At 38.4% G+C, this 26,405-nt stretch overlaps 1 protein-coding gene across 1 annotated transcript in view; it reads left to right on the top strand.

Moving 5' to 3' along the window:
• Positions 1 to 26,405, top strand: part of rbms3 (RNA binding motif, single stranded interacting protein) — a 134,517-nt gene that overhangs the window by 16,003 nt on the left and 92,109 nt on the right. Inside the window, exon 2 of the mRNA XM_084384735.1 lies at positions 18,913 to 19,070. Coding sequence (XP_084240861.1) covers positions 18,913 to 19,070 — 158 coding nt within the window. The remainder of the gene's footprint in view (positions 1 to 18,912; positions 19,071 to 26,405) is intronic.

Genomic DNA, 26,405 nt, shown 5'->3' with positions numbered 1-26,405 from the left:
CTCTCATGTACTCTCTCTCGCTCTCTCTCTCGTCCTTTTTGGGTCTTTTATCCCTCTTTCTTTCACTCTATCACCGTTCCGAATCGTTTATGCATCCCTCCCTCTCTCCACCCTGCCTATACTCGCCGCACGCAGGCTTTTCTCAGGTAACACTGCTGCATTCCAGAAGAGGACAGTGATACGACCGCATTGTGCTAGACACGCAGAGCTGTAGGAAAATCCCCACCCTTGCTTTAATGATGTTGCAAGGGAACAGTGTGCCATCTACTTCGGTAACTTGATCAGTGCAAGCATGCATGTGTGTATGTGTACTGCGACCTGGTGCACTGGAGCAGCATACAGCTCTTATGGTGCAGTGTTCGACTAAACAGCACTATCACGCTCAGCGCAACTCCTAATGGGTCTAGCGGAAAGAGGCCTGGCTCAAGCGGATGTCCGCTGCCTGTCCCATAATTGGCGCTTAGACAGTAGGAGAGACAGCGAGGGCTGGGTTAGTATGTGCTGGCAATCGCCCGCGAATACCGCACGATTGTTATTATGCATGAATAATTGGATTTTTCTTTTTTTGTCATTCTATTCCTTTCACCCCCACACTTTTCCATCAAATGCTTAAAGCTGAAGAGCCACACTGACATTACACCGAGACTCAACCCTGATCATTTGTATGAATGATCACATTGTGTCCGGCAAACACAAATATCTCAAGAGATAATTACATTGAGTGGGTGGACAAACAACACAGAATTGAAAACAGAAAGAACACTGTCCGTCCCACATTAGAATGGGCTCATAGGTTGAAAAAACACAAGCGGTAAAGGAAGAGGTCACTAAAAAAAAAAATCGGTCATTATTTACTCACCCTCAAGTCAGGTCAAACCTGCATGACTTTCTGTCTTCTGTGGAACACAAAATAACTTTCCTGGCCACCATTTTCAAAATAATGAAACTAAACGAGGACTGGAGCTGTGAAGCCTCAAAGAAGATGCGTACATGTCTCATAAAAGTGGTCCATACAACTTGTGCACTGTATTCCAAGTCTTCTGAACACATATTTTGTGTGACAAACCACAATTTAAGTCATGATCTCAGTGAATAATTTCCAGTAGGCTGTTGCAACCCTATTTACTGAATAAGAGAGTTGAACTTGTGAACTGGATGAATCATTAAGAATGGCTCTGTGAACTGGATCAGCTGATGCATTTAAAGATCTGACTGATAATTATTCAGTCTTGAAATGTACATCGCTACTGATCACATGAACATGGCAAGAAGAGCGTGAGCAGACATTCAGAGAATAACAAATTACTTTTCAGCCTGTTCCTCACACAAAGTTATTGTAAGAATAATGGAAAAATACAGAAGACTTGAAATATAGTGCAGAAATCACATGGACCAAGTTTATGGTGCTATGTTGCCATATGTAGAAAGAAAGAAAGTTTGGAATAACAATGATGGTTAATAGTGTTTAAAAATAAATGTAAATTTTTTTTGGTGAACTATACCTTTAAGACTCTAATCATGCATTATTTACAAAATCTTCTAGACACATAACAGGTCATGTGTGCTGCCATATAAATCAGGTTATCTTGAGTTATGACAACGAATTAGACAAGGACAGGAAGGTGGAGGTAGAGCTAATTACTTGTATTCCACAATCTAATAACCACGCACATGATATCTTGTAACATGACATCCTGTTGGCTTTATATTATGCATCCGTTGAACATGGACTCCACATGGGCTAAGATATCATCTTAGCGTCCTACGCCTGGACCACAGCCATGTCCTTGAGGGCACGCTCTGACACAGCAGCACCCTTGTGGATCTCCCGAAAAGCGTCCGCACACCCACGCAACACAACATGCGTCACACCACACAGCCGCAGGACATGCACGCGCCTATGAGGCTTGACTGTAATGCAGCCTTTTTTTAAGATCTGAAATGTATGTACACACACACACACACACACACACACACACACACACACACACACACACACACGTAAACTATACAAAAAACCCTCTCATTTGGTACAATACTATAATATTCAAGGTTAAAATTAACAACAGAGCACAAATTATTATGTTAAACTGCTAGTTATTTTCAGATAAAATGAATTACACTCAAAAAAAAAGAAGAAAAAAAAAAGAAGAAACGACTGAATACAACTCATTTACAGATAGTTTTCATAAACACTTATATTCATGGCAAATTTATTCAAACATATACATAAAATTAACAGTAAATAAGCTCTTCTCTAATGTTTTTTTTTTTTTTTTCATGAACAAACGGTAAACATCGGATAACTTTCCTGAGGTAAATGTAACGTAATTGCCTTATTGTTCACAAGCTGTTTTATTGACGTCTTTCTGCGGGTGAAACACTGATTGAGCGATTACATAAGATATTTCGGTTATATATCATTCAACAAACCTAAAAGTTCATGCATTATGCTATAACTTGTATTAAAGTGGAAGAAAAGACTTGCTTGGACTGAGGGGCTACAGAGAGCATAATGAGAGTATCATTTATTGAATTTCGTGATAAAATGGACAGAATTTGAAAGCTGAGACTTTGTTTCTTATCAGAAGTAGCAAAGCACAAAGCTCTTTGTGATTATTGGTTGGGGCGCTACAACCGTAGACCGTGCAACCCTGACTTGAACTACGCTTGATTCATAGGGTCAAACATTGCCTGCTTTAACGTTGCTATATTTTTTTAACTGTCAATGCGTTATTGTCGCTTTCACTTCAACAGACCTAATTTAACACAAGAGACATTTTGTACACACACAGTATAAGTTGCAATCTGTAAAAATTTTCCGCCCCCTATTTGATTGACAAGACACAATCGGCCATGATCCTTTACCGATAATCCCTGATATAAACAGTATATGTATATCATTAACCATTTCATACTGCATGTTTTTGGATTGTGGGGGAAACCGGAGCACCCGGACGAAACCCACGCAGACACTGGGAGAACATACAAACTCCACAGAGAAAGCCCTCCAGGCTAAATATTAAATAATATGCATATGTGAATTATATATGTATATATAAAATGCAAAATAATAACCAATTATTATATATCATTATAATATAACCAATTATTGTTTTTTTGTCTTTGCATATTAAGCTGGGGTTTAAGAAACTAAGAAAAATAACTCACTTTCACATGGTACATTTAGCGCATCGAATTTCAGCACAGCCAATGGTTGTATACTGTCTAGCCTACAGCATCTCTCATCCGATTCAATAAAAGACCGATTTTTTTTTTTTAACCTTTCATGGTAATTTGACACGGCCTTTAAATCATTCCTAGCACAGAGCATGTCTTGATGATCATCTGCATGGCCAGCGACTGTTTTGTTCCCCTCTTCCTCTGTTATCGATCAAATCAGGCTCCAGCATTTAGTGAACTGATGAAGGACTAGGTATGAAAATTGATTAATGGCTGCTTCAATGTCACTTGTATTCAGTGACCATTTGAGGGAATATAATACTCTGTCCACGGACTGGCTATCTCTCTCCATCTCAATGTCAGCATCGAGCTTAGCTGAGGTTTCTGTAACACCCAGAGAGGGTGACATTGAGACATGGATCTCTGCCTTTTTATCATTTATTTATTTATGTACGTCCGAAAGAGCATAAAAGCGCAAGGCTGTATGAGGTCCTCAACATATAGATCGCATTTGGAGACCACACTCTCTCTCTCTCTCTCTCTCTCTCTTTACTAACATGATGTGACAACATTTGATGATGTGTGATTAATGGAGTGCAGAGCTGATGACTCAATGTGGAGGGAGGCACAAGGACACGCGGCATGTATGACTCTTTATCATCTGTGAGTGTGTGTGTGTGTGTGTGTTATGGTACAGCAGCTGTAGAGAGAGGCCAAGAACTGCAGAGCATAATTTGATTCTATATCTTTGAAGTGCTATAGCTTAATCTAGTATCATAAGGTATATATACAAAATTATAAATTATATTATTCTGTGCGGTCAGATAAAGGATACAAATTGCATTAATTTTATTTGAACTTTATATACAGTATATTAATAATTTTATTAGACTTTTATATGAAAGTATATATATATATATATATAATGTCACGGTCACCAGCGCTCTCAGCAGTCACTGTCACTGCACTACATTCTCCATAATCCTTCCTGGCACTCACCTGCATGTAATTACTAATCACACACACCTGCACTGCATCTCCCGCATCTATAGTTCTGCAACTTAAGCACACACCTCGCACCAGTTCAGGGTCCGGTCTCGTTTATAGACATTGTTTGGACTACTAACCTGACTCCTGCGATTTATCGCCAACATTATACTCCAGCGATTATTCTCCTATGCCATTCCTCTCCAAATTTCTCCAGCGTATGATCGCTTCTTGTCCCCTGGTCCTTTGTGTGTGTGTACTCGTCTACCATTCCATCCAGCGAGGTGTGTGCTCGGTCTGCATCAGCCATCCACGATCTCCTGCACCAGTAAGACAAAGGCTTTCCATTACCATCCATCTCCAGTCAACAATAACTCTCACTGACCGGTTCGCTCGCCTGTTTCCCACCATTTTGCTCTGTGTGCTGCTGAATAAAGAACATGTAATTGCATTTCCCTGTTTTCGAGTCTGTTCCGTAACTTACATAAACATTATATATATATATATATATATATATATATATATATGTATATGTATATGTATATGTATATATATATATATATATATATATATATATATATATATATATATGAAGAGTTCAGATGCAAAAGCCTCTAAGAGCCATCTGAAATTTTCTTCTAGAATGATCATTTTTATCAAGCTTGTATATTTAAGTTCAATAATTTCACTTAAATGGCAATGAAAATTACTTATTAGTTGTCATTTAAGCGAAATTACTGAACTTAATTATACAAGCTTGATAAAAATGATCATTCTAGAAGAAAATTTCAGATGGCACTTAGAGGCTTTTGCATCTGAACTCTTCATATACACACACTGTATAAATGTTATTGAAATTTTATTGTAAACTAGGCTACACAGAACACTACAGAATTACTACTTATGTACTACAGATATTTCTTCTGTGGTCTTTTTTTTATTAAATTTTTTTATTAAAAAACTAATTCCCACATTTTCTGTATTGGAACAGTTTCAATTGATTGTAGATCTGTTTTGCTTGTTAAATTAATCCTATACCAATCCAGTGGTAAAATAGACCCTGATACTGTTTCAACATAAGACTATCATTGTCAGTAATACCATATAATACCATAAACAAAAACCATGGTATATTCTGTGGTAGTTTTAAAGATGTATGAGCTGTGATCTGAAAAGTTGTCAAAATATTTCAGTGCAGAACATTTGACACATATATCTTTGCTTTGTTGGATGAATCCCATCCACTGTGAAAGTTTCAAGGAGCAGAACCCTTTAGCCTGATACTTCACCATGTGCACATCACTGTCAGTGCTGAATAAAGCAACGTTAGCTTCCTGCCATTAAATCACTGAAACATGGATGTGACCCCTAAAACCCACCCAGCCTTCATGTGATGCCAATTAACAGTAGCTGATTCTCATACAGCTTCTGGGAACAAAAAAAAAAAAAAAAAGATGTTGGAGAGAGGAATTCCCCTGAATGGGTCTAGTCTGGAGTTCTTGGAAGCCCTGATGCAAAAGCAAACCTGATGAAGGAATTTTAATGAAGGCAGAGGAAGTGAGCTCTTCTCAAGCAAAATGAATTGTGTATGACTCTTGACCAGAAAAAAAAGTCATTGACTTCCTCTCATTTTCTTTCTCTGTGCATCCTGTATTCTCCTAAAGGAAAACTTTTTACATTTTAATTTGACTTTAAAAACACTGTTTTATAAACTTAAATGGAGTTTGATTATATTTGTCCAGTAATTAGCATAGAGGAAATGCAGAAGATTAGTCTATAAAACCCCTGCTCACTGAGGTGACAGATGTTCAGAATAACTTTTTTTTGAACAGCGATATGCGTCTGGCAAGGGCCCTAATGAATTTGACAAACTGTGGAGAAATCATGACCCAGTGGCTCAATGCTTCTAGTGAACAGAGACGTTTCTAATTGATTGATAAGACCTCACCATGTCCTCCACTTTGTTGCCGGGGCAACAGAGGTTGGCGGACTGCTACCGTCTGCACGGCTCTCTGAGCGGTCTGGTTCGGAGCGAACGGCACATTCGGATGTTAATTTCAGCAGGAAGATTGGGAGACGAGAAGAGAGAATGCTATCAGACTGTTTCTTGTAACAATACAAGAGGAAGTCATTCTCAGATTAAAATGGACTGCTGCGGATTTGCAGGCTTCCATCTCCCGTTCATATGCAAATAAGCACACTCTGATTGTTTCCTCTTATTTGAATGTGCTGTGCTTGCCCCTGAGGGGACGGGGATTTTGCGGGTCACGAAGGAAGGGGTATTTAAATAGAGAGACATCCGCTAATGTAGTGTACGAATTAACTCGGAATTTGGCCTAAATTCCAGATGCATTTAAATCCAGGAAAACTTTATTTGAAGTTTTCTGCCCCTTTGAAAAAAAAAGGACAATTAAATCCTGAGCCACTCAGCATTCGTAGTTTCCATACATGCTAACTTAGTTAAACCTTGACCTCAGCAAGGAAAGAGGTGGGGTGCTTTCTGAATATACCTAAGAGAAATTTGCATATATCTGCATGATAAGGAGGTGGTAATGATTATTCATGCATCGCAAATACTCGAGAGGTCAAACAATTGTGGCGAATAATCCTTTAGTGTCATCACAGCGGAGCCACAGATGTGAGCCAATTCTGTGTGGAATGAGGCGCGGATTGTCATATGTTGCGTAGGCGCGCAAGTTTGATTGCAAACTGAGTGTGAACCTTTGCTTGCTGTGCTGTCGTGAGAGAGGCCGGTGAGGAAGATGTTGTTAGTGCTGTCTGGGCGAATGTTTGTGTAGCTCGTTCATGACATTAACGGTGCGTGGGCCTGACGTTAACAAGCTGGAGTGTGGTTGAGCGTCTGGAACAGAGTGTTTCTTCAATTAAAGCCAGCTTATTTGTCTTCACATTCCTGCTGACAGGAAGAATTATGAAAGATACAGACTGGTGCTCTGGTACCTGTTTAGTCTGTGTGTGGTCCAATTCCACTTTGTAGTTTCTCAGAGGGTTAAACACTTGAAACATGTAGGCAAAAAGTCTCTAGAAGGCAAGTGAAAATCATTCGTTTCAGACCTCAGACAACACATCTTCAAAAAATAATGAACGTTTCCATCGAATGTACGCTTCAGAATGTTGCCGAAAGCAGTGGGTCATCCTAACTTTTTTTTTTTCCGAATATTATGAATTCGGACATACTTGGCGTACTGTTTTTTGCATTCTATATAGTAAGGAAGTATTTGATTTCGGACGCAGCATAAGTGCTTGCTAAAACCATGTCACTTACAGATTTTTTAGATCATTCTGGATGTGACCAAGTATGGCCTTGTCCAATATTGACTCTTCGCTATGCTCAGCTCCCCTTGGTTATTGTTACTAACTTCACAAACTTTACAGAATATCCTAAATAAACTTTTTCTGATTTCTGTAAACAAAGTGATTTTCAGTAAAATGTTCTCATTGGTTATTATACTTACATAGGCCATACTGAATTGTGCCATTGCAAAGCATTTTTATCTGCCTTTGTACTCTACAGATTTCTTTTTCAAATTATGCCGAAAAACTGCAGAGTAGCAGCATTAATGTACTTGGGAGCAAATGTATTTGTTCTTACCGATGTTATATGTGTTCATTTGGGAATTTGGGCCAAATCCACAAGCAATTCTCAAGATTCATTTAAAGATTTGAAGAAGGAAAAAAAAAATACTATCTGGGTACCTTGTGGTACTATTGTTAGAGCAACAATGCTTTATTTTAAAGTCCATAAAATTGTGTTATCCAACTATCCAAACACACAGATCCTCTAATAGCAATGGCAAGAGAAAATGGCCAATGGCAACCATTGCTAAGGTAGTGAAGGGTCAATTAGTCCTTCTTTTCCACCAGTTTGACCCATTCAAGCCAATTAGTGGAGCAGTTGCAAAGATAACAGGCGAGTATTATCCCATTCACAGCCAATCATAGTGCTAAAGAGGCACTGCTTCTCGTCACATAATTTTAATCCTCTTTTTTGCAGTTACTCCTACACATTCACGCCATGCTTTAGGATCTTAATGAGATTGCAATAAACTCAAGAAAGGGAAAGGAGACGCTGCCTTTATCTGTTGGTATTGCTCTTGGACAGTGTTCAGAAAAAAATATAAGATCCAATATTTACAGGATAATTAGACATTTCTCAGGCATGATTTCTGGGAAAAGAAGGCCCCTGTTGGCTGACACTGACATGACATTTTTATGATTTATGACATTGATCATTGACATGCTCACTTCCTGCAAGTGTACTTTGCTTGAGTCACAAGCCAAATGAAAGGCTCAATGTCATGTCTGCGAAGGAAACCGTTCATCATTTCATCAGTAATGATCGCCTTCCATATCTCCAGCACAAAAGAAAGCTGTAGAAGACCATCCCTTTGTTTCATATGAAATTCTGCAATTCAAAGAGGCTCTAATGCAGTAAGCTATCGACTATGAGCTTTTATGGCAGAGAGCACTCAATGCCCGCTTGCACAGAGAGCTTAAAGCTCGCTTGCCTGCTCGCTCTCCCTCTCCATAAGAAATCTTTGCTGCCTTTGCTGCAGTAACTCTAACGTATAGATCTTCTTGAGAGCCTAATGGGCTAATGCATGTGGTAATATATTTCTGGGTCAGATAGAGTCATGCGTTTATGTGCGCTGGGTTTGTGCGCAAAGTGCACAGTGTAATCTTTGGGGCTTCCTCGGGCCTCCTCTGTCCGGATGCAGGAGATCTCAAACCCTTTCCCTAAATAGCCGGCATTCTTTCCCTCGCCCCAAGGGGCCCTGGGGGTAGAGTTGAGGAAAGGAGAGCAATGCTCGCCGTGTCCTGCTCTGGTCTCTGCGACGGCAGGGTCACGGCATGTACTATCGATCACTACCGTCAGGAGCGAGGCCAAGTGCATGCGTGTGTGTGTGTGTGTTCTGTGAAAGCTGTCTGCAAGAGAATCTAAATTGTTATGGAAAAGCTATGAGACCTTTCCTTCACATTTGGGGAAAAATGGTGGCAAAACTCATGGCATATGGGTCAATGACTTCACACTATATTTTCTTTATATTATTCAAAAAGACATTAAAATGCAATTACATTGCCTGAATACACCTCTTCTATGATGAGCGTGTTTTAAATTTCTGTTAAAATTACTTTGATATTTTGAGGGGCAAAAAGTCAGAAATATCAGGGTAATACAACTGTCCTGATAAGTCATAATGAAGAAAGTGTTTCATTAAAATGATTAAGTTTTTAGTAGTTTGGCAACAATATTTAGAGAGACTACTACCTAGACGACTAATACTTGGCTAGAGACTACTGCCAGTAGTAGGAGCTAGTTCCGCATGTTTTCAACCTGCCCATAGGGGTGGGATCTCACGATAAAACGGCGTCTTTTCAGTTTCGAGTCAACTAGTAGCCTAGTTGTATCATTTCTTCTGATACTAGCGAAGCAAGTGCATTCTGGGAATTGTTGTCTTTCATCCACATGAGACAAAAATTCATTTTCTGGCTTTTCTCAGTCTAGAAGGCACCAACTTCTAAAATAATTTCACATTTCTACTACATAAATGACCCAATTTAAAGGGGTCATATAATGCCATTTTTGTACAAGCTAATATGATTCTTTAGGGTCTAAATTAAAAGTTTGTAATATACTTTAATTAAAAATTCTCATTAGTATTGTAAGAAAACACAAATTTTACCTGGTCAAAAACAGCTCTGTTTTCAGCACGCCGTTTAAGTGCATGTGTCTTTAAATGATAATGAGCTTTGCTCACCCCGCCCCTCTGTTCTGTGGGTACACTCTGTTCTGTGGGTATTAGACATTCTCTGACCGTATCTAACACAATAACCACGTGTTATTCGTTATAAATCCCCGTGAGGGAATCCCCGCGTCAATCCTTTGGGCATATCGCTTCAAAAACAAAACTCAGCCACTGCTTCTTCAACGGCTCGGATTTAGGAACATCCAAATGACTGCTGTGTTCCTTATTACATCTAAGAACAGAACACCACAATCGCTTAGACGCCATTCTACTCCAGCATGTCAACAATGGCGGACTACTATGACACGGCTGTCACAGCTTGCTCAGGGCGGGTCTTGTGTTGAAACACGGCTGTCAATCACAATAGCGGGAGGGGCGTACGATCTTATGACGTCACAATATCGAACGGCTTGATTTCAGAGATGGTCAAACATATAAGGAGATTAAAACAAAACCACTGGATGGATTTTTATCATGATAGGATGGTTGTGTACAGGCACTGCCAACAGACATTTCAGTGCAATCAACTTGTAAAAGTGCATGTACCATTATATGACCCCTTTAACATTAATCTTTCCAGTGGTGAAATATCCCTTTAAATCCCCCCTGTGTTTTTACTGTTTTAAAGTTTTAATGTTGTTTATATGTCTATGTAGTGTTTTTAATGTGCTTTAAGACGAACCATGTGCAAATTCATAAGTCAACACCATTGCTGAGTATTTTCTCCATAAAACTGCAGTAAAAAAAAAAACACAGTATCAAAAACGCGGTTTGAAATCGCTGGTGTTTCTGACGTCACAAACTACTACCTTGTAACCAATCACGTCAAAGTGCCGGCTGGCTTTAGCATATCATCAACAGCTAAATAGCATGGCAGTCTCGAGAGATGCCAGGTTATCCCGTTATATTGTTCTGTTGATATGAAAAATCGGGTAGATTTAGCAATATAGCGGGTGTATGATGTATATTACGATGTTATGATGAACTATATCATGCCTTTCTCCACTGACGTTCTGAGTTGTTCAAAGCTTTTCTGATGATTGTTAGAAGGCAGATTGAGATGGCAAATGGGAAAATAGTTTGTGAAACATTAGCAACATATTATTAGCTGTTTGATAACATAGTCAAGCAAAAGACTAATATTAATTACAGTTATGTGTCCGACGTTGTAAAGAGCGATAGCATTGTGCGTGGCGGGGCTAATAAGCATATTCATAAGTCCACGTACTGTATACTAAATGAAGCAGGGGTGTAGAGTTGCAGTCAAGCTATTTTAAGGCATGAAGAATAATTTTTTCACAGGAATTTAAAGATGTAATTTTGGTGATCAAAGATGCGTTTTAAGGGATACAATAATTGACTACAGGGGGACTTTAAATTAATTAATAATGTAACATTTTATTGGCAAGGCAAGGCAAGGCTAGTTAAGGTTGTAAACATTGTTCATGTCATGTCTCCCCCCCAAAATAAATTATTATTAATAATAAAAAGTACTTTTTCCCTGAAATATTGACCTGAAAATATTTGGTAACACTTTATTTTACAGTGTCCTTGTTGCATAATGTATAAATCCAACCCTAACCCTATAGTAAGTACATGTAGTTGCTTAATATTACTCAGTTATTAAATATATAATTACACTGTAACAATGACACCTTAAAATAAATATATATATATATATATATATATAAAACAAAAACTGTATTAAAAAAAAGATTAAAATGTGTACATTCACATGTATTCAAGGTGAAAGGAAATTAAAATATCTTATTACGTTTTATTCTGTGATAAAACAACATTACATTTGAGTCATTACATTTTCATAAAAATAGAAGTTTTTTTTGTTTTTCTGTTAAACCATATGAAACTAAGATGAATATGAGAAGTACATATCTAAAAACTTGAATTCTAATGCAGACTTTTTGAAAAGGATTTTAAGAAACGTTTTATTTTATTTTAGCATGGATTTTAAGTCATTGATTGATATCACATGCAGTGATGCATCAATGTGTGGATACACTGAATAATTTAAATGCATCCATACGAACTGCGCACACACATATACGTTTTCACAGCCTAAGCATAATCACAGTTGGTGGAGGCAGGGGTTAACTCCACATACTCAGCAGGCAGCGCAAGAAAGCTGACCTGATAGAGGTCAATCTCTCTCTGCGAAGAACAGCGGAGGAGAAATAATGAGAGGTAAAAAGAGAGAAAGAGAGAGAGAGAGAGAGAGAGAGGGAAAGGCAGGCGGACAGACAGGAGGAGGGAGAAGGGTTGGAGGAGAGGAGAAGCGGCCATTCGAAACCCATTTTCGAGGGCTCTCCAGGAAGTACTAATTGTTTGGTGACTGGAGTACTCTTTAGGGAAATGAAGGCTATCTGGGCGTGCAGCGAGGAGATAATGTGTGTGCACATCACTCACCCTTTAATAAAGAGCAGAGCCCCGCTACGCATCGGCCAACCCTGGGATACGGAGGGAAGATGGGGAAGCGGTGAGGGAGGGAGGGAGGGATTTATCCGTAGTAGAAGAGTGGGGCGGGGGAGAGGAGGAGACGTTTACAGAAGCCAGGCTGCGGAAGAAGAGGGGGGCTGAATGGACAGATTACTGTCATTAGAGTGGTAGAAGACAGGGACAAGAGAGAGCAAAATACAAGGAGAAGAAAGCCAGGAATTGTTTAATTAGCAGACAATAACTGGTTTCCTCTTCTCTGGAAGGCTTTAGCCTTTTTGCCACTTTGATTGAACGCTACAGAATAGAGATGACTAGAAATGATGTGAGGGAAATCACAGAAATGACACAAGCTGAACTAAGACTCATGTAGACTGTATAAGCAGTATAAAATCATTTAAAAAATATTGATATAATTTCGTGTCAAATCAACCAAATTTTGGTTTCTGAAAAAATTCTGAAAATTCCCAGGTTCATATTTCTTTCTGAAGCAAGTTATTGAGGGGAAAGTTATTCTTTCTGAAGTCTGAAGTCTTTCTGAAGGGGTTATTCTCACCCCCCGAATTCACAGAATTTCACTTGGCCCAATTGAAAAATTTAGATGTTATCAGTCACTAGAACATTTTGAGTTAGGGAGGTTAGAAATTTTTTACAGTGTATCATTTATATTACTATGCCACAATGTATACTGTACAATAGGGTGGTCCTTATCAAGTCCAATTTTTTTTTTGTGCAAAATGTTAGTGTCTTAACCTCTTAAACTGTTCCTTTTAACTTCAAAATTAGAAATATGCAAAAATGTTGACAAAAAAATTATATTTAGAGGTAGCTCAATCATGTGGAAGATTGCCTATGTTAAGCTGTGCAGCGTTATTGTGATATGCAAGTAATATTAAAAGTTGCTGCAAATGAACTACATTTTATTGAAATCAGAGCAACACTGACAACAATCTAAAAAAAAGCACAACGTTTTCAACAATCCCTCATTTCTGATGCTCAGCAGCCAGTGTTAACTTTTTGCAGTCTGGATAGATCCGTCGTTGATCTTCCACCACATGAAGGAGAAACTGCAATTGTTCTTCAGAGTGTGTGAGATAGCCATTGTATTCTTGAATCAGAGCCACTCCTCTCTCGGCGTGATCATTGACTACTTTCATTGCATGTATGGTTGCCTGTGCCTCCTGATAATCTGCTTGATTCGGCCAAAGTTCCGGGTCAATTTCAAGGAACGTAATGTAATTTTTTAAACCAAAAAATGTGCTCTAAAAACCCAAACAATAACCAAGGTGATCATCAATAGAAATATGTATTGATTCCACCAGGAAAGGTAAATCTGCTAAACCAGGTCATGGATGGATTAATTTGGATTTAGTTTCTACAATAAGTAAACTGAGATATGTATCTAAAATACATATTTAAGAATATATGGTGCATTAGATGCTTTTATGGAGATTTTTTGGGGAATTTTACTAGCCAGGTACAAAACCAATTCAAATGATCTGTTTTTACGAAAATCATCAAAATCTCAGAAAGTTTAAAGCTATTGAGCTACCAGTAATTATTATGTTACTGCCATAAAAATTGGCATGCTGTATTTTCTTATATAAAGGAACAATTTAAAGGGTTAAGAAGAGGCATGACAATTGGAGACTTTAAAAATAAGGATCACCCTACTGTTACAAACACTTCTTACCAAAGCAAAATCTCAAGACAAACTACTGTTAACTGACAACTTATCACAAATGGAACCCTTAAATGTGCTAATGCGTTTCAGACAACATATGTGTAGCATAATAGCACATCTATCATCAGGCAATTTGTCTCCCAGGGTCTCCTCGGTTAAGTTAAGTGCCTCCGCTAAAGCTGCATGTACGACTGAATGGGATTTGTTAGTGTGTGTGGCTATAGAGACGCCTAGAGTATGTGTGTGATTCCTGCTGGAGTCCATTGTAGAAGCAACATCATCTCTCCCATTCCCTCTAATCCCGGCCCGTCTGATGGCGAAGTGAACGCCTTTGACGTTTCAAAGGCTTCCCCCATCATGACTCCTGACACACTACACACCCTGGCGCGCTATCGCCGTGCCCCTGACAGCTGCACAAATTGGCTGAAAGAGGTGTCTGTGGCGCGCACTTTGATCAGCCGAGCTTTTGCTCTCTTGCGCTCGGTCTGTCTCCATCCCGGCGTCGTGTTTCGGAGGCCAGGCCCCTGATCTGTCGAGGAGAACCGGGCCGGGAGGGTCTGATAAGCTTCCACTCACACAGGAAGCTTTTTGTGCAGTCAGATCATGCGTGTGTGCATGACTGCCTGAAGCCATGTCAGACACGCATATGGTGTGTGTAGTTTCTGGGAATTGGGTGTATTTATTATATCCAGATTTCATGTAGGGCTCTGGCACATTAAGACACAGCTTGTAAAGCAGAGTTATGAGTGCATCAGTGTTGGGGAACATTAGGTTTAAAAGTTATGCTATAAAATACTGTATATTATAAAAATAAATAAGTTATAGCAAATTAAAAACTAAATACAATAAACATTAGAATACAACACTTATATATGACTGAGTCGAAAAAGAAAGTGATGAGCAGCAACATTCGAATCAGTGAATATGTTCTATACTGTAGTATGAATGTAATCCGGACAATGAATGTAATTGCAACTCGATCAAATCCATATACTGTACTTAATTTGCTTCTTTATTTCAGAAACTTCTGGTTCTTACTATTGATATTAATATTTCTCAAATACAGACCCTTTCCAAAAAATGTGAATATCATGGAAAAGTTTATTTATCTCCATAATTCCATTCAAAACGTTAAACTTCCATAGATTATAGATTCAGGGCCCACAACTTAAACGATTTCAAGTATTTAGTTGTTTATTTGTACATAATTTGGGTTTCCAGCTCATAAAACCCACGAAAACAGGATTTCAAAAAATTAGAATATTACATGAAATCACACAGTAATTACACAGTGATACCATGGTCATTGAACCAGGTTTTGGTTCTTTTGGCAGTGTGGGCAGGTGCAAATCCTGCTGGAAAATGAAGGAAGCATGAAGTGCTCTGAAAATGTGCTGGTAGATGGCTACGTTGACTCTGGATTTAATAAAGCACAGTGGACCAAAGTCCTCTTTTCTGATGAGAGCAAATTTTGCATCTCATTTGGAAACCAAGGTCCCAGAGTCTGGAGGAAGAATGGAGAGGCACACAATCCAAGATGCTTGAAGTCCAGTGTGAAGTTTCCACAGTCTGTGTTGGTCATCGGCTGGTGTTGGTCCACTGTGCTGTCCACTCAACGCAGCCGTCTACCAGGACATTTTCAGAGCACTTCATGCTTCCTTCAGCAGAGAAGCTTTATGGAGATGCTGACTTCATTTTCCAGCAGGATTTGCACCTGCCCACACTGCCAAAATAACCAAAACCTGGTTCAATGACCATGGTATCACTGTGTAATTACTGTGTGATTTCATGTAATATTCTAATTTTTTGAAATCCTGTTTTCGTGGGTTTTATGAGCTGGAAGCCCAAATTATGTACAAATAAACAACTAAATACTTGAAATCGTTTAAGTTGTGGGCCCTGAATCTATAATCTATGGAAGTTTAACGTTTTTAATGGAATTATGGAAATAAATAAACTTTTCCATGATATTCTAATTTTTTGGAAAGGGTCTGTATATGTTTTCATTTATAAGATATATTCAAGAAAAGTTAACATTCCAAAGCAATTTAAGATGCATTTTAAAGTAAATTCACAGGTTCACTGTCACTTAACTCGTCAATTTTCAGATTCCTAAATGTCTTACTTGTAGAGGTCAATCCTCTATAAGATTTAGGGGTATTCAATTATGGAATGGTTTATCCCATCTAGCAAAACAAACCAAAAATATATATATATATATATACATATATTTTTTTATATGTTATAAAAGATGTATAAAGAATCATTTTATTGCTCATTTTGTTTTCTCAAATATTTACATTATTTGGGGTTTTTTGATATATTTTGTAATTAACTTGATACAGTCATATGTATTTATGTAGCCTATTTGTTATTGTAATTTGGCTTTTTCTTTAATTTCATTTTTTTTCTTTGTTGTTTAGGTGGATGCTTTAAATAGCCTAAGCCCTTTTGGGTTTTCTGCCTCTCCCTGCACAGTATATGGATGCTTTCTTGTTTTTATATAGTATATATTTTATATCCATGCAAATAAACTAAACAATAACTAACTATAAACTTGAACGTCTCAAGCAACTGAAAATAAAGTTGAGTTAGTAGTTACAACACTGCTGATATGTCACCTTCTCATATTCATATAAAATCCCCTACTTTTTCAGAGTGAACACGAGCTTCATATTTCCCTATTTGCACATGCGCACAATATGTTTTGATGGCACTTTTACGTCGTCTTCTGTTCCCTGTCTGTGTGTTGTAGGCCTATTCCTGAGAATTCAATGGGTTCATTCATAACTGTAGCTTGAGGCACAGGGTGTGTGTGAACTATATGAACGCAGAATCTATTCTAGCCGCGATAGGCCTGTCTGTCTGTCTGTCTGTCTGTCTGTCTGGAGGAAATTGCAGGCTGTGGGGAAGTGCAGGTAATAGATTAATGGCAGGGGAGACTTGCCAGTGTACAGCACAACTGACAGCCAATGATTATCACAAACACAGAGAAAGCGCGGGCCAGACGCACACACAGTACATTACATAGACATCACTAGGTAAGCGCACGCACACACAAATAATAGCTCTCATGACACAATCTAACTGTCACAGTGATGGTTCTATATCTGACTAACGTGTCTGTCAGAAAATATATAACGCTCGATGTGTGCGGTTCAAATGCTTTAGACGCCATATTAAAAAATGGACTCGGGTTAAAACAACCTGTGAGGGATATAAGTACAATCAGTTCAGTAAGTTGTGCTCATGTGCTGTACCTTGCTTGCTGACGACGATTATTAAACTGGCAATCTGGCATTTTCCAACTGTACGTTACATCCAGTCCAGAGACTGGAATCGTCGAAACTGCAGGTGCACTCCGCGTTCTTTGGACCAATCAGCTGTGAGCACGAGGTCAGACTTCCATAACGGTCCAATAAAAAATATGCTGCTTTCACATGCTATCAGACATTTGCTACATAAGTTCACATACTTCTGAAGTCGAGATCACGAGCTCGTAGTGCTTTGTTGTTGAACAGGAACCAGGTTAATTCTTGCCTATTAATTGGGAAAATCTTTAAGCCAAAATGATATTTAGCGTCACATTAATTGACAACCATATAAACATTCACCACGCTTTCTAGTCAGTTTTCTGACTAGAATTTCGGTCAAATACATGCTATTTTCGCTGTTTAATAACTACATACAATACGCTTTAAATGCTTATTCATACATGTAAATATGAACTACTTAGCCTCAATGCGGTTGTGGAAAAAAACACGAATAAAGAATACCAGTCACAGCAGCAATCTTTCTCCCCTCCGTGTTTAAAGTGTGTGGCCCGTCCATCTCGGGAAGCTATACGGTATCAAAACCCCTGACAGTGGTAAATACGATTTGACAGGGCATTCATGTCCAGTTTTTAACTAGGAAAAATTGTATTTAGAATAATTCTGATAGCACGTGAAGGCAGCATAAATCCGCTCGGCGGATTGATATCGAAATATCTGATGTTGCATGGAGACTAGTCCTTACGTAAAAATATTGATCGATCGTAATGCAAATAATTGTATAATTTGCTTATTTATATAAGCCTCTTAAAAATTAACTTTGTTTGCAGATGATTGAGACGATAGGAACTAACGTTATATAGGCTATCCGCTTAAACGCGAAAGCAAGCAGAAATAGGCGTCGAACAGTCACGGGTATCAAGAGAGCAGTGTTTACAAAGCTTGACAGGGCTATTTCACTTAACTAAATAACGACCAAAGTAAGTGTTGGTCATGTTATAGTCTGTATGCTAAATTTCAGTGCTCATATTTTCTGTTATGCCCTGTCTGGTTGACAGGCATGCACGCGTACTTTGAAGTTATAAAAGCCTAGCTTGATTCAGTTGTATGCTGTCATGCCGAATTGTTGAAATATGAATGAAATATGCACATATTTGTAAGTTTGGGAAAATATATATTTATTAGACAGTAAAGCTCTCTGGCATATGACACGGCAAGTGTCTAAAATTAAATGACGAATATATAAGTCTCCTTGAAATTCAAGACAAATTGGATTGTACCCTTTTATTTGCATTGTCTTGTCATTTGGCGTGAAATATACTTGGATTGCTTAAGACAGAGCCTGAAAGCTTGTGTCTTGTGTCAAATGTGTGTGAGTTGGCAACACTGCTCATAAACTTCACCGGCTTGTGTTTAAGCACACATTGGCTAGAGACGTCCATTAGAGATACATTTTCATTGTCTTCTTCTTAAATCATGCGACCTTGTTGTTTAAAAGTGCAGATTACAGTAATCTCATATAAATCATATACATTTTTAATAACAACTACTGCCTTTCTCTGTCTTGCAGCAGTCATATGCCCCGCCCCCTCCTCCCATGGCTCCGCCCAGCCCCAGCACCAATAGCAGCAGCCACAGTGCGGCGGAGCAGCTCAGTAAAACCAACCTGTACATCCGGGGCCTTCCGCCTGGGACCACAGACCAGGACCTCATCAAACTCTGCCAGCCGTAAGTGTCTTTTCCCAATGTACCCTATCTGTCACTGCCTGTTATCCTCTTTCTCCTGTCTGAACAGGAATGTCGTCCTATATGAGCAGTTGCTCTATACCTATTTATAGTTGCAAAGACACAGGTGCCCACATACAAGAGCGCATGCAATCATGTAAATGCACGATCAGAAGGTCACAGGGAAACGCAAAAAAAAAAAAAAAATTCACTATGCTTAGTTACAGAGAAGATTATGGCCCCATAAATGGCGATGGCAAGTCAGCATCATTAGTGTGTAGGGAGGTCATTATGAAATGCTGTACAAGAACCAGGGGGCAGCTTGCATAATCTTCTGCTCTGATGACTAATGCAGATGTAAATCCTGTGTTTTACTCCAGCGCCATGACTTTCTATGAATATTTCTGAATTTCCTAATTTCACCACTGCGAAGTTGACCATGAGAATATTGATTTGGGGTCACCAGTTTCTATGCGATGTTTAGACCAAGGAATGCTTTTTTCTGTGGAAAAAAAACTACACAGATGAGTGCAATTTCTGGGCTGCAGCTATAGTTCCCAGAATTCATTGTGATTTTTTTTTTTTTTTAGGGGGAAGAGGCAGGAAGAGAAACATTACTTTCATTTAAAAAAATAAAAATAAAATGCATGCCCCACTTATAATGCTCCAAATGTTAATATGTCAAAAACACAGAGGGTAGAATGATGAAACCTCAAGCCACAACAGCTCTCAATCCCTCTCAGGGTCTCGGGCTACCACGGTCCAGGTTAGCCCAAGGCCTGGAGTGGGATTGGAATCAAAAATTCATGATTATGAAAGTTTTATTAGCTGCGACTGCTGTGCCAAATGGGCAGTAACATTTTGGAAAGGTCAAAAGGGTTCGCCTTGGGGCTCACTTCTGGAGCTCAACAGAAAAAAGAGTGTTCACAAACACTCTTTGCATTTTTTTTTTACGTAACACCACAATGATTTAGATGCCATTCATGCATATCTGCCACCCTAGTGTCGCGATCTAAAGCTTACAGCCGCGTTCATGCATACGCACACATTTTGCGCACATGCACACACAGTTAGTGACCCTTTTCCGTCCTCCAGTGGCTCTGCAGCAGTGGCGGGAAGGGCAGTGAAAAGTGCTTCTGTCAGGCTGACATTTCGGAGATCTTCTTGTGTGATTCCCCATGGAAGATTGGCAGGATTTTGAGGCTGAAGGTACAATGGGGTTAGACTATAAAGGAGAAATCGTGGCCTCAGCAGAATCCCAAACCTCAGCCATGAAAACGAGCCCTTATAGTTTTCAGCTTGCTGTGCTCACAGTTTTTTAATTAGATTATCTGATAATTGAGGAATGGCAGGTTGTCAAGATGCAGATGCAGAATGTTCGCCACATTTATAAACAAACATCCAGATTTTAACGTCTTGATGTTGCATTAGAAGAGGTGAAAAGGTCAAATTGGAGAAGTGTTACATTTACTGAGACAAAAAAAAAAAAAAAAACACTGAAAATGTACCAGGGCGTTTTCATAAAAGGCTTGAATATGAATCATGAATTATTAATGATGGCCTTAGGTGAACGCATCGTCATCATGTTTATGTGCTTTCATTATGCATCTGCAATTCTGTGTGTGTTGGTAGAAACCAGAGGGCGGAGAGTCATGTCTGTGAGCCAGTTCATTACTTTTCCTTTCCATGATTCGATATCATGGAGTATTAACCCTCAGGACAAAGAATTTTACAATACCATTTAAAATAATTGCATTTCAGAGACCCTCATTATGTCTCTGATTGTAATCTAATGCTACAGAGAGAAAGTGAGTACAATCCAACTCAATTTTGCTCACATTGGGAGCAAGGTTTTAAGGGATAAATTAGGAATTTCAAGTCCTGTATGATTTTGGCCAGTTTTTCTGCACACAGATTAAAATTTTATTGCCCATTCGCAGACCCACATGAAACTTGTGCATGCAGAAATGTTACATCCCCCAGCCATTCTGTTTTGTTTTTGTTAATTCATATTTTGGCTAGTTTGATTATGTTTTCATCTACAAATAATTAGTAGTACTCTACATGTTTTGTTGTCTTACAGTATTCCACATATTTTCTCTCCAAATCAGTAGAGAAAATGCTAAAAAGTTGGACATTTTATGTGGGTATTCTCATTGGCTTATCTTTCATAGCTCAGGAGTCCTGTAATATTTGAACGGAGTAAAATGTCTTCAGAGGAAATAAAAATACACACAAATGATTGACATAGAGTAATCATATAGAGCTGCATTACTAATCACAGCTCAAAATATCAGTTTATTCAGTTCATTTTATTTAATCTTTTATGTAGTGATAAATGTTTCATATCATATTGAACATTAAAGTCCCTGTAAAGGCAATTCTACAAAAAAATTCTAAACACATTATAAGTGCTAGAAATGTATTGCTAAAACATGTTACAAAGACTGAGAACTGTGAAGTACTAAATTGTGGAGTTAGACCATTAAACAGTTTTTCACCATTGCTGTGAGCCGGATTTTTTGGGCGGGGCTAAAACGGGGGATTGATGCAACATTATGAAGCTGCAGACTCGGAGCCTGCATCTTCAGTCCCGCACCCAGAGTCCCGCATTCTCAGACCCCTCATTTTTCGAGACAGCGCCTCCTGCTGTTCGGAAAATCGTATAACACCCTTACCCAAATGCCATTGAAAACAATAGGATGCAATACGGTCTCGTTTTATTTAAAGTTATCCAAATAAATATTTGTGTTCCCTGCTTAATGCATGTGCCAAAAAAACCTCATTGTGTTCTCTGACTAACAAATTACCCAGTAGTTATTTTTTGAGCGTGGGTGTAATTGAAAGAAAATTACTGATGGAAGGGATACAATTACTATGGAAGCTTGACTCCGCCACTGAATAATAAATAAATAATAATAATTGCGACTTTTTATCTCACAATTCTGATTTTTTTTCTCACAATTGCAATATATCAAGTCAGAGTTGTGACTTTTTCTCAGAATTGCGAGATATAAAGTCGCAATTCTGAGAAATAAAGTCGCAATTGCATATTGATATCTTCTGAAAAATATTATGTGATATTATACTGTATTGCTACAATGTTTTTTTTTAATTCAAATTCCAATTTTTCTTTCAGTTCAATAATGGTCTAATTAACATTATACCATTCTAACATTACAAAACCTGTTTTTTGATATTTTGAATGCAAAGCAAAACTCAAATAAGAATAGACAAAACACCAATAATAAACAATTCTGTACTTTATTTAACGATCACCTAAGCATCATCTTGCTGTAAACAGGACAAAGGAAAGAAAAAAGGAAAGAATTGTGTTTGTGACTTTACTTTTCGTCTTCAGTTGCATTAAAAAAAAAAACTCCTCATTTATAAGTCGCTTTGGATAAAAGCGTCTGCTAAATGAATAAATGTAAAATGTAAATGCATAAGGTAAAATAATTTCTGGTAGGCGAATGTTCCTTCTTTTTGCAATCGCTCTGTCAAATTCCTCGACTTCACTAAAATAAAAGATGAATGCCATTGTCAAAAATATTGTGTAATAATAAATTATTATATTTTTTCTGCAAATGCAAATTACAAGCATACCTAGGGTGATAAGTAGGGCCACGGAGGAAATGGCCGGCAACAACTTCATATCAGTTAAATTAATATTGATTCATTTTAATACTACGTTTTATAATAACTAATTTAAGTAGTCTACATAAATTATATAAAGTAAAATAATTACTCCGGCATTAATTAATTCAACTTAATAGTTTTAGGAAAAAAGGTCTGGTAATTAAAAAAAAAGGTAAAATGGTGAATCTGATTAAATAATTAATGATGACATTCTTTGATATTAACACACTTAATGTATTTAATTGGTCTACTTTAATGTCAACTAATTTTAATCAAATTTTTACAATGGCTTGTAAGTCCAAGGTTAAAGGCTAACGTAAGCTATCAAAATATTTTCTGGGAAAAAAGGCGAAAAAACATACATTAACGGCTCAAATTTTGTTACAAACTACTTTACAAATATTAAATGGACTATTCATATGTTGGTGTATCGATGAGCTATAAAGTAGTTTGATTAAAAAAGAAACCGAATGAGGTAGCCTATGATTCGCTAAATAAAATTGACGATACTCACGTTTCGGCTTAAGTTCTTCACATGTTTATCCGATCTAATTTGATAGGAGGCGCTGTCTCGAAAAACGAGGGGTCTGAGAATGCGGGACTCTGGGTGCGGGACTGTAGATGCAGCAGGCTCCGAGTCTGCAGCTTCATACTACTCGATTGATGACGCACTGCGACCCCCTGAGCTTGATTGGGCCCCTACTTGATGACGCACGGAGTCACTAAGCCTATCGCTCAATCGCGAGTTACTATCAGACAGCCTACAGTTTGCTAGCTACTATGCCCACGGCTCTGGCTATGCCTTCGTCATGTAAATGCGTATTCCCTGGATGCAATCACTTAGAAAACAGATCGGTGTCCTTATTTAAATTTCCGAAAAATGATCATATCAAGAAGAGGTGGATTTATCTTGTGAAGAGCTAACGTTACCTTGATGGAGAGCTGATGATCACCAGTCACCACCACACCCGCCTCTGTAGAGATCAGGATAGTTTACTTTCGTTGGAGACAACTGGAATTCACTGATAATCCGCTGTTACTGGTGAATGGGGCCGAACCGACTATCTCCCGCTGTCCGCTTCGGCCTTCATCCTCCCGTCGCGCCGACATGCACGAGCTGTGCGCGAGTCATATTTCCCGCGAGTGGGCGGGGTTTCAGCGCAGCCAGCGGACACGCCCCCAGCGTTTGAGAGCAGAGACTACTGCTCATTTTTTCGAGATTTTGATTTTCTTATTTTATTTACTTGGCGGCTTTTTTAATCATTGAAATTGGGCTGGGTGGCTAATAACACATTTTTCGGTGGTATGACAAACTCAGAACACATACTTAATTTTGACTTTACAGGGACTTTAAGTTTTGATTCTGAATTTTAAACCTTAGAGGAGACAGATGCAAGATTACTTAGGTCTATTTTTTTTTTAAGGAGCAAAATATAGGGAGCAGGAGACTTCATTTGCTCTCCATTTAATCTCATTGCTGTCTAGGAGAAATAACAGATATAAAATAGATCTCATTTGTGTGTTTTTTCCCCGTGTGTGTGCATGCGAGTAAGATCCGAATGTTATTATATGGCTTCCAGTAGTATCTTGGCATTTTCATGGTTTTATTCTCTATTCCTTATCTATATATAATATATAATATATTTTATATTCACTGAAAAGCATCCAAGGCTTGCTGCCCAAAATGGCAGCCCCCCACACACCCCCTCCCTCGCTCGCTCTCTGTCTCTCAGCCTGATTGACTAACTGAGCCAGTGGAGGAATTGCCCTTGTGTACAGGCCTGCCATATCTAGGGGAGCCTCTGGGGTGGGATCTCATTTTCAGTCGGCAGAGCCCCCCCTGGGCTCGAATAACTCAGGCATCCAGAGCATGCAAACCATTTCTGAGCCAGTGACAAGGCTAGTAACAGGTCACGGTTTTTATTTCAAAGTGTTGCTTTCTTACAATACATCTGTCGTCTTCTTTTTCATAGTTAGACTACAGTTTGATTTATGTCTCCTTCTCATCGCTGTAGAAATGTCTAATCACAGGGTGAAAAGCAGGCTAGTATTTCTAATGATTTGAAGACGGATCCATAATTCATATTTTTTAACTCCAGTTTTATTAATGTCGCTGCTGTAGTGCAAAACAGGTTATGTTTCAAAGAGCTTTTAGGGAGGGTGCCGGAATCAACTCTATATCCAGTAGGCCTACACTCTCATATGTAAATGTCACTTTTATTCAGTACCACCAGTACCATCTTAAAGTGCCCCTATTATGCTATTTTAAAGGGTCCTTATTTTGTTTTGCAGGTCTTCTACAATAGGTGACTTGTTTCGGCAGTTCAGAATCGATGCGTTCTTTTAGGAGACAATACGTTTATATATAGTGCACTTTGATCTTTAAAACTTTGCTGGCCTTTTACATTCACAAACAGGTATATTACACACTGCATGAAAGGAAATATTTGAAAAAGCATAATGGGGCACTTTAATTGTCTCTCATATGGCTTCAAATGACTTGAGATATACAGTAGCACACAAGGTTTATGGACAACAATTAGGACGCTTTTTGTCATTTTAAATGAATAATTGTGATTTTACTCTGCCGTTTAAATGTTTGGGGACAGCACTTATACTTTGTGATGTCCAATGTAAAATTTGTTTCCTGAAGATTTTTTTATTTATTTTTATTGCAGTTAACTTGAATGGTTTTATGTTTTCGTGGTGCAGGGTAGTGCAGGAAAGTGTCTATAGTGATGTTTCCCTTATGAGACTTTCCTGCAATATCTGTAGTTATTTCTCTCTGCTGTTGTTTTTTAAAACCTGAAAGCAGCAACATGTCTCCAGCATACAGACCTAACCTAAGGTCAGATGGGTGTCTGACTCCTCTTGAAGCTCAACTGTTTTGGGTATGTTCAGAAGAGCGTATGAGGGCCAAAAAGCTGCTGGCCATCACGAGTCATCTTGAAGTCTTTGTAAACTCAATCCCTCTGTCTCGCTCTGTATCACACAGCTCCTGTCAATATGTCTGAGGTGGAAAACGAAGAGTAAGTGGGAAGCTTTGTCAAAAGGTGCCTAAACACTCGGGATAAAGTTCCTTTGGGCTGGATTTGGCTCTGTTTTATTGATATCAGTTGTCTAGTGCCTTCTGAGACAGCTGCGTCTTCATTTTTGTACGTTTGAATAGATGCTGAAACGTACAATATGGACGTATCGACAATACTTAAACATAAACATCATTACATATTTATGAATCATTTATATCATAAAGATATTTGTATAATTGCCCTTGTACTATTTTCTTGATAAATTTCTGAAAACAGTAAAAAATTACTATTTTAACAACAATATAGCATTAAAAAATATATATATTGAAACGCCAATCCCGCTCCTACCTCAAAACCTACCCATAACCATTTCTTAAAAAATATGTAGAGTAACAAAGAAAAACATAACAGACAGACAATTGTGATCACCATAATGTATTCAAAAGTAGTCCAAATGACAGTGTGTTGCAGTCGCAGTCCTCTCTGGCGGTATATAGTTTTGCGTGAGTTACAGAGCAGAATTTAAATGAATAATCTCTGAAAATCTGATCCCAATCCACTTCGTGAAAGTGCGCTTTTCAAACGCACATCACCCAAAACATGACATGTCACAATCTGTAATGAAGCAGGTGAGACTCAATGAGTTTTTGATATCACTGCCATAAAATGT

The sequence above is a fragment of the Rutilus rutilus genome (genome assembly GCF_951802725.1).
Source record: "Rutilus rutilus genome assembly, chromosome: 17".
NCBI lineage: Eukaryota > Metazoa > Chordata > Actinopteri > Cypriniformes > Leuciscidae > Rutilus > Rutilus rutilus.
This window is presented reverse-complemented; position numbering and strand designations above follow the sequence as displayed.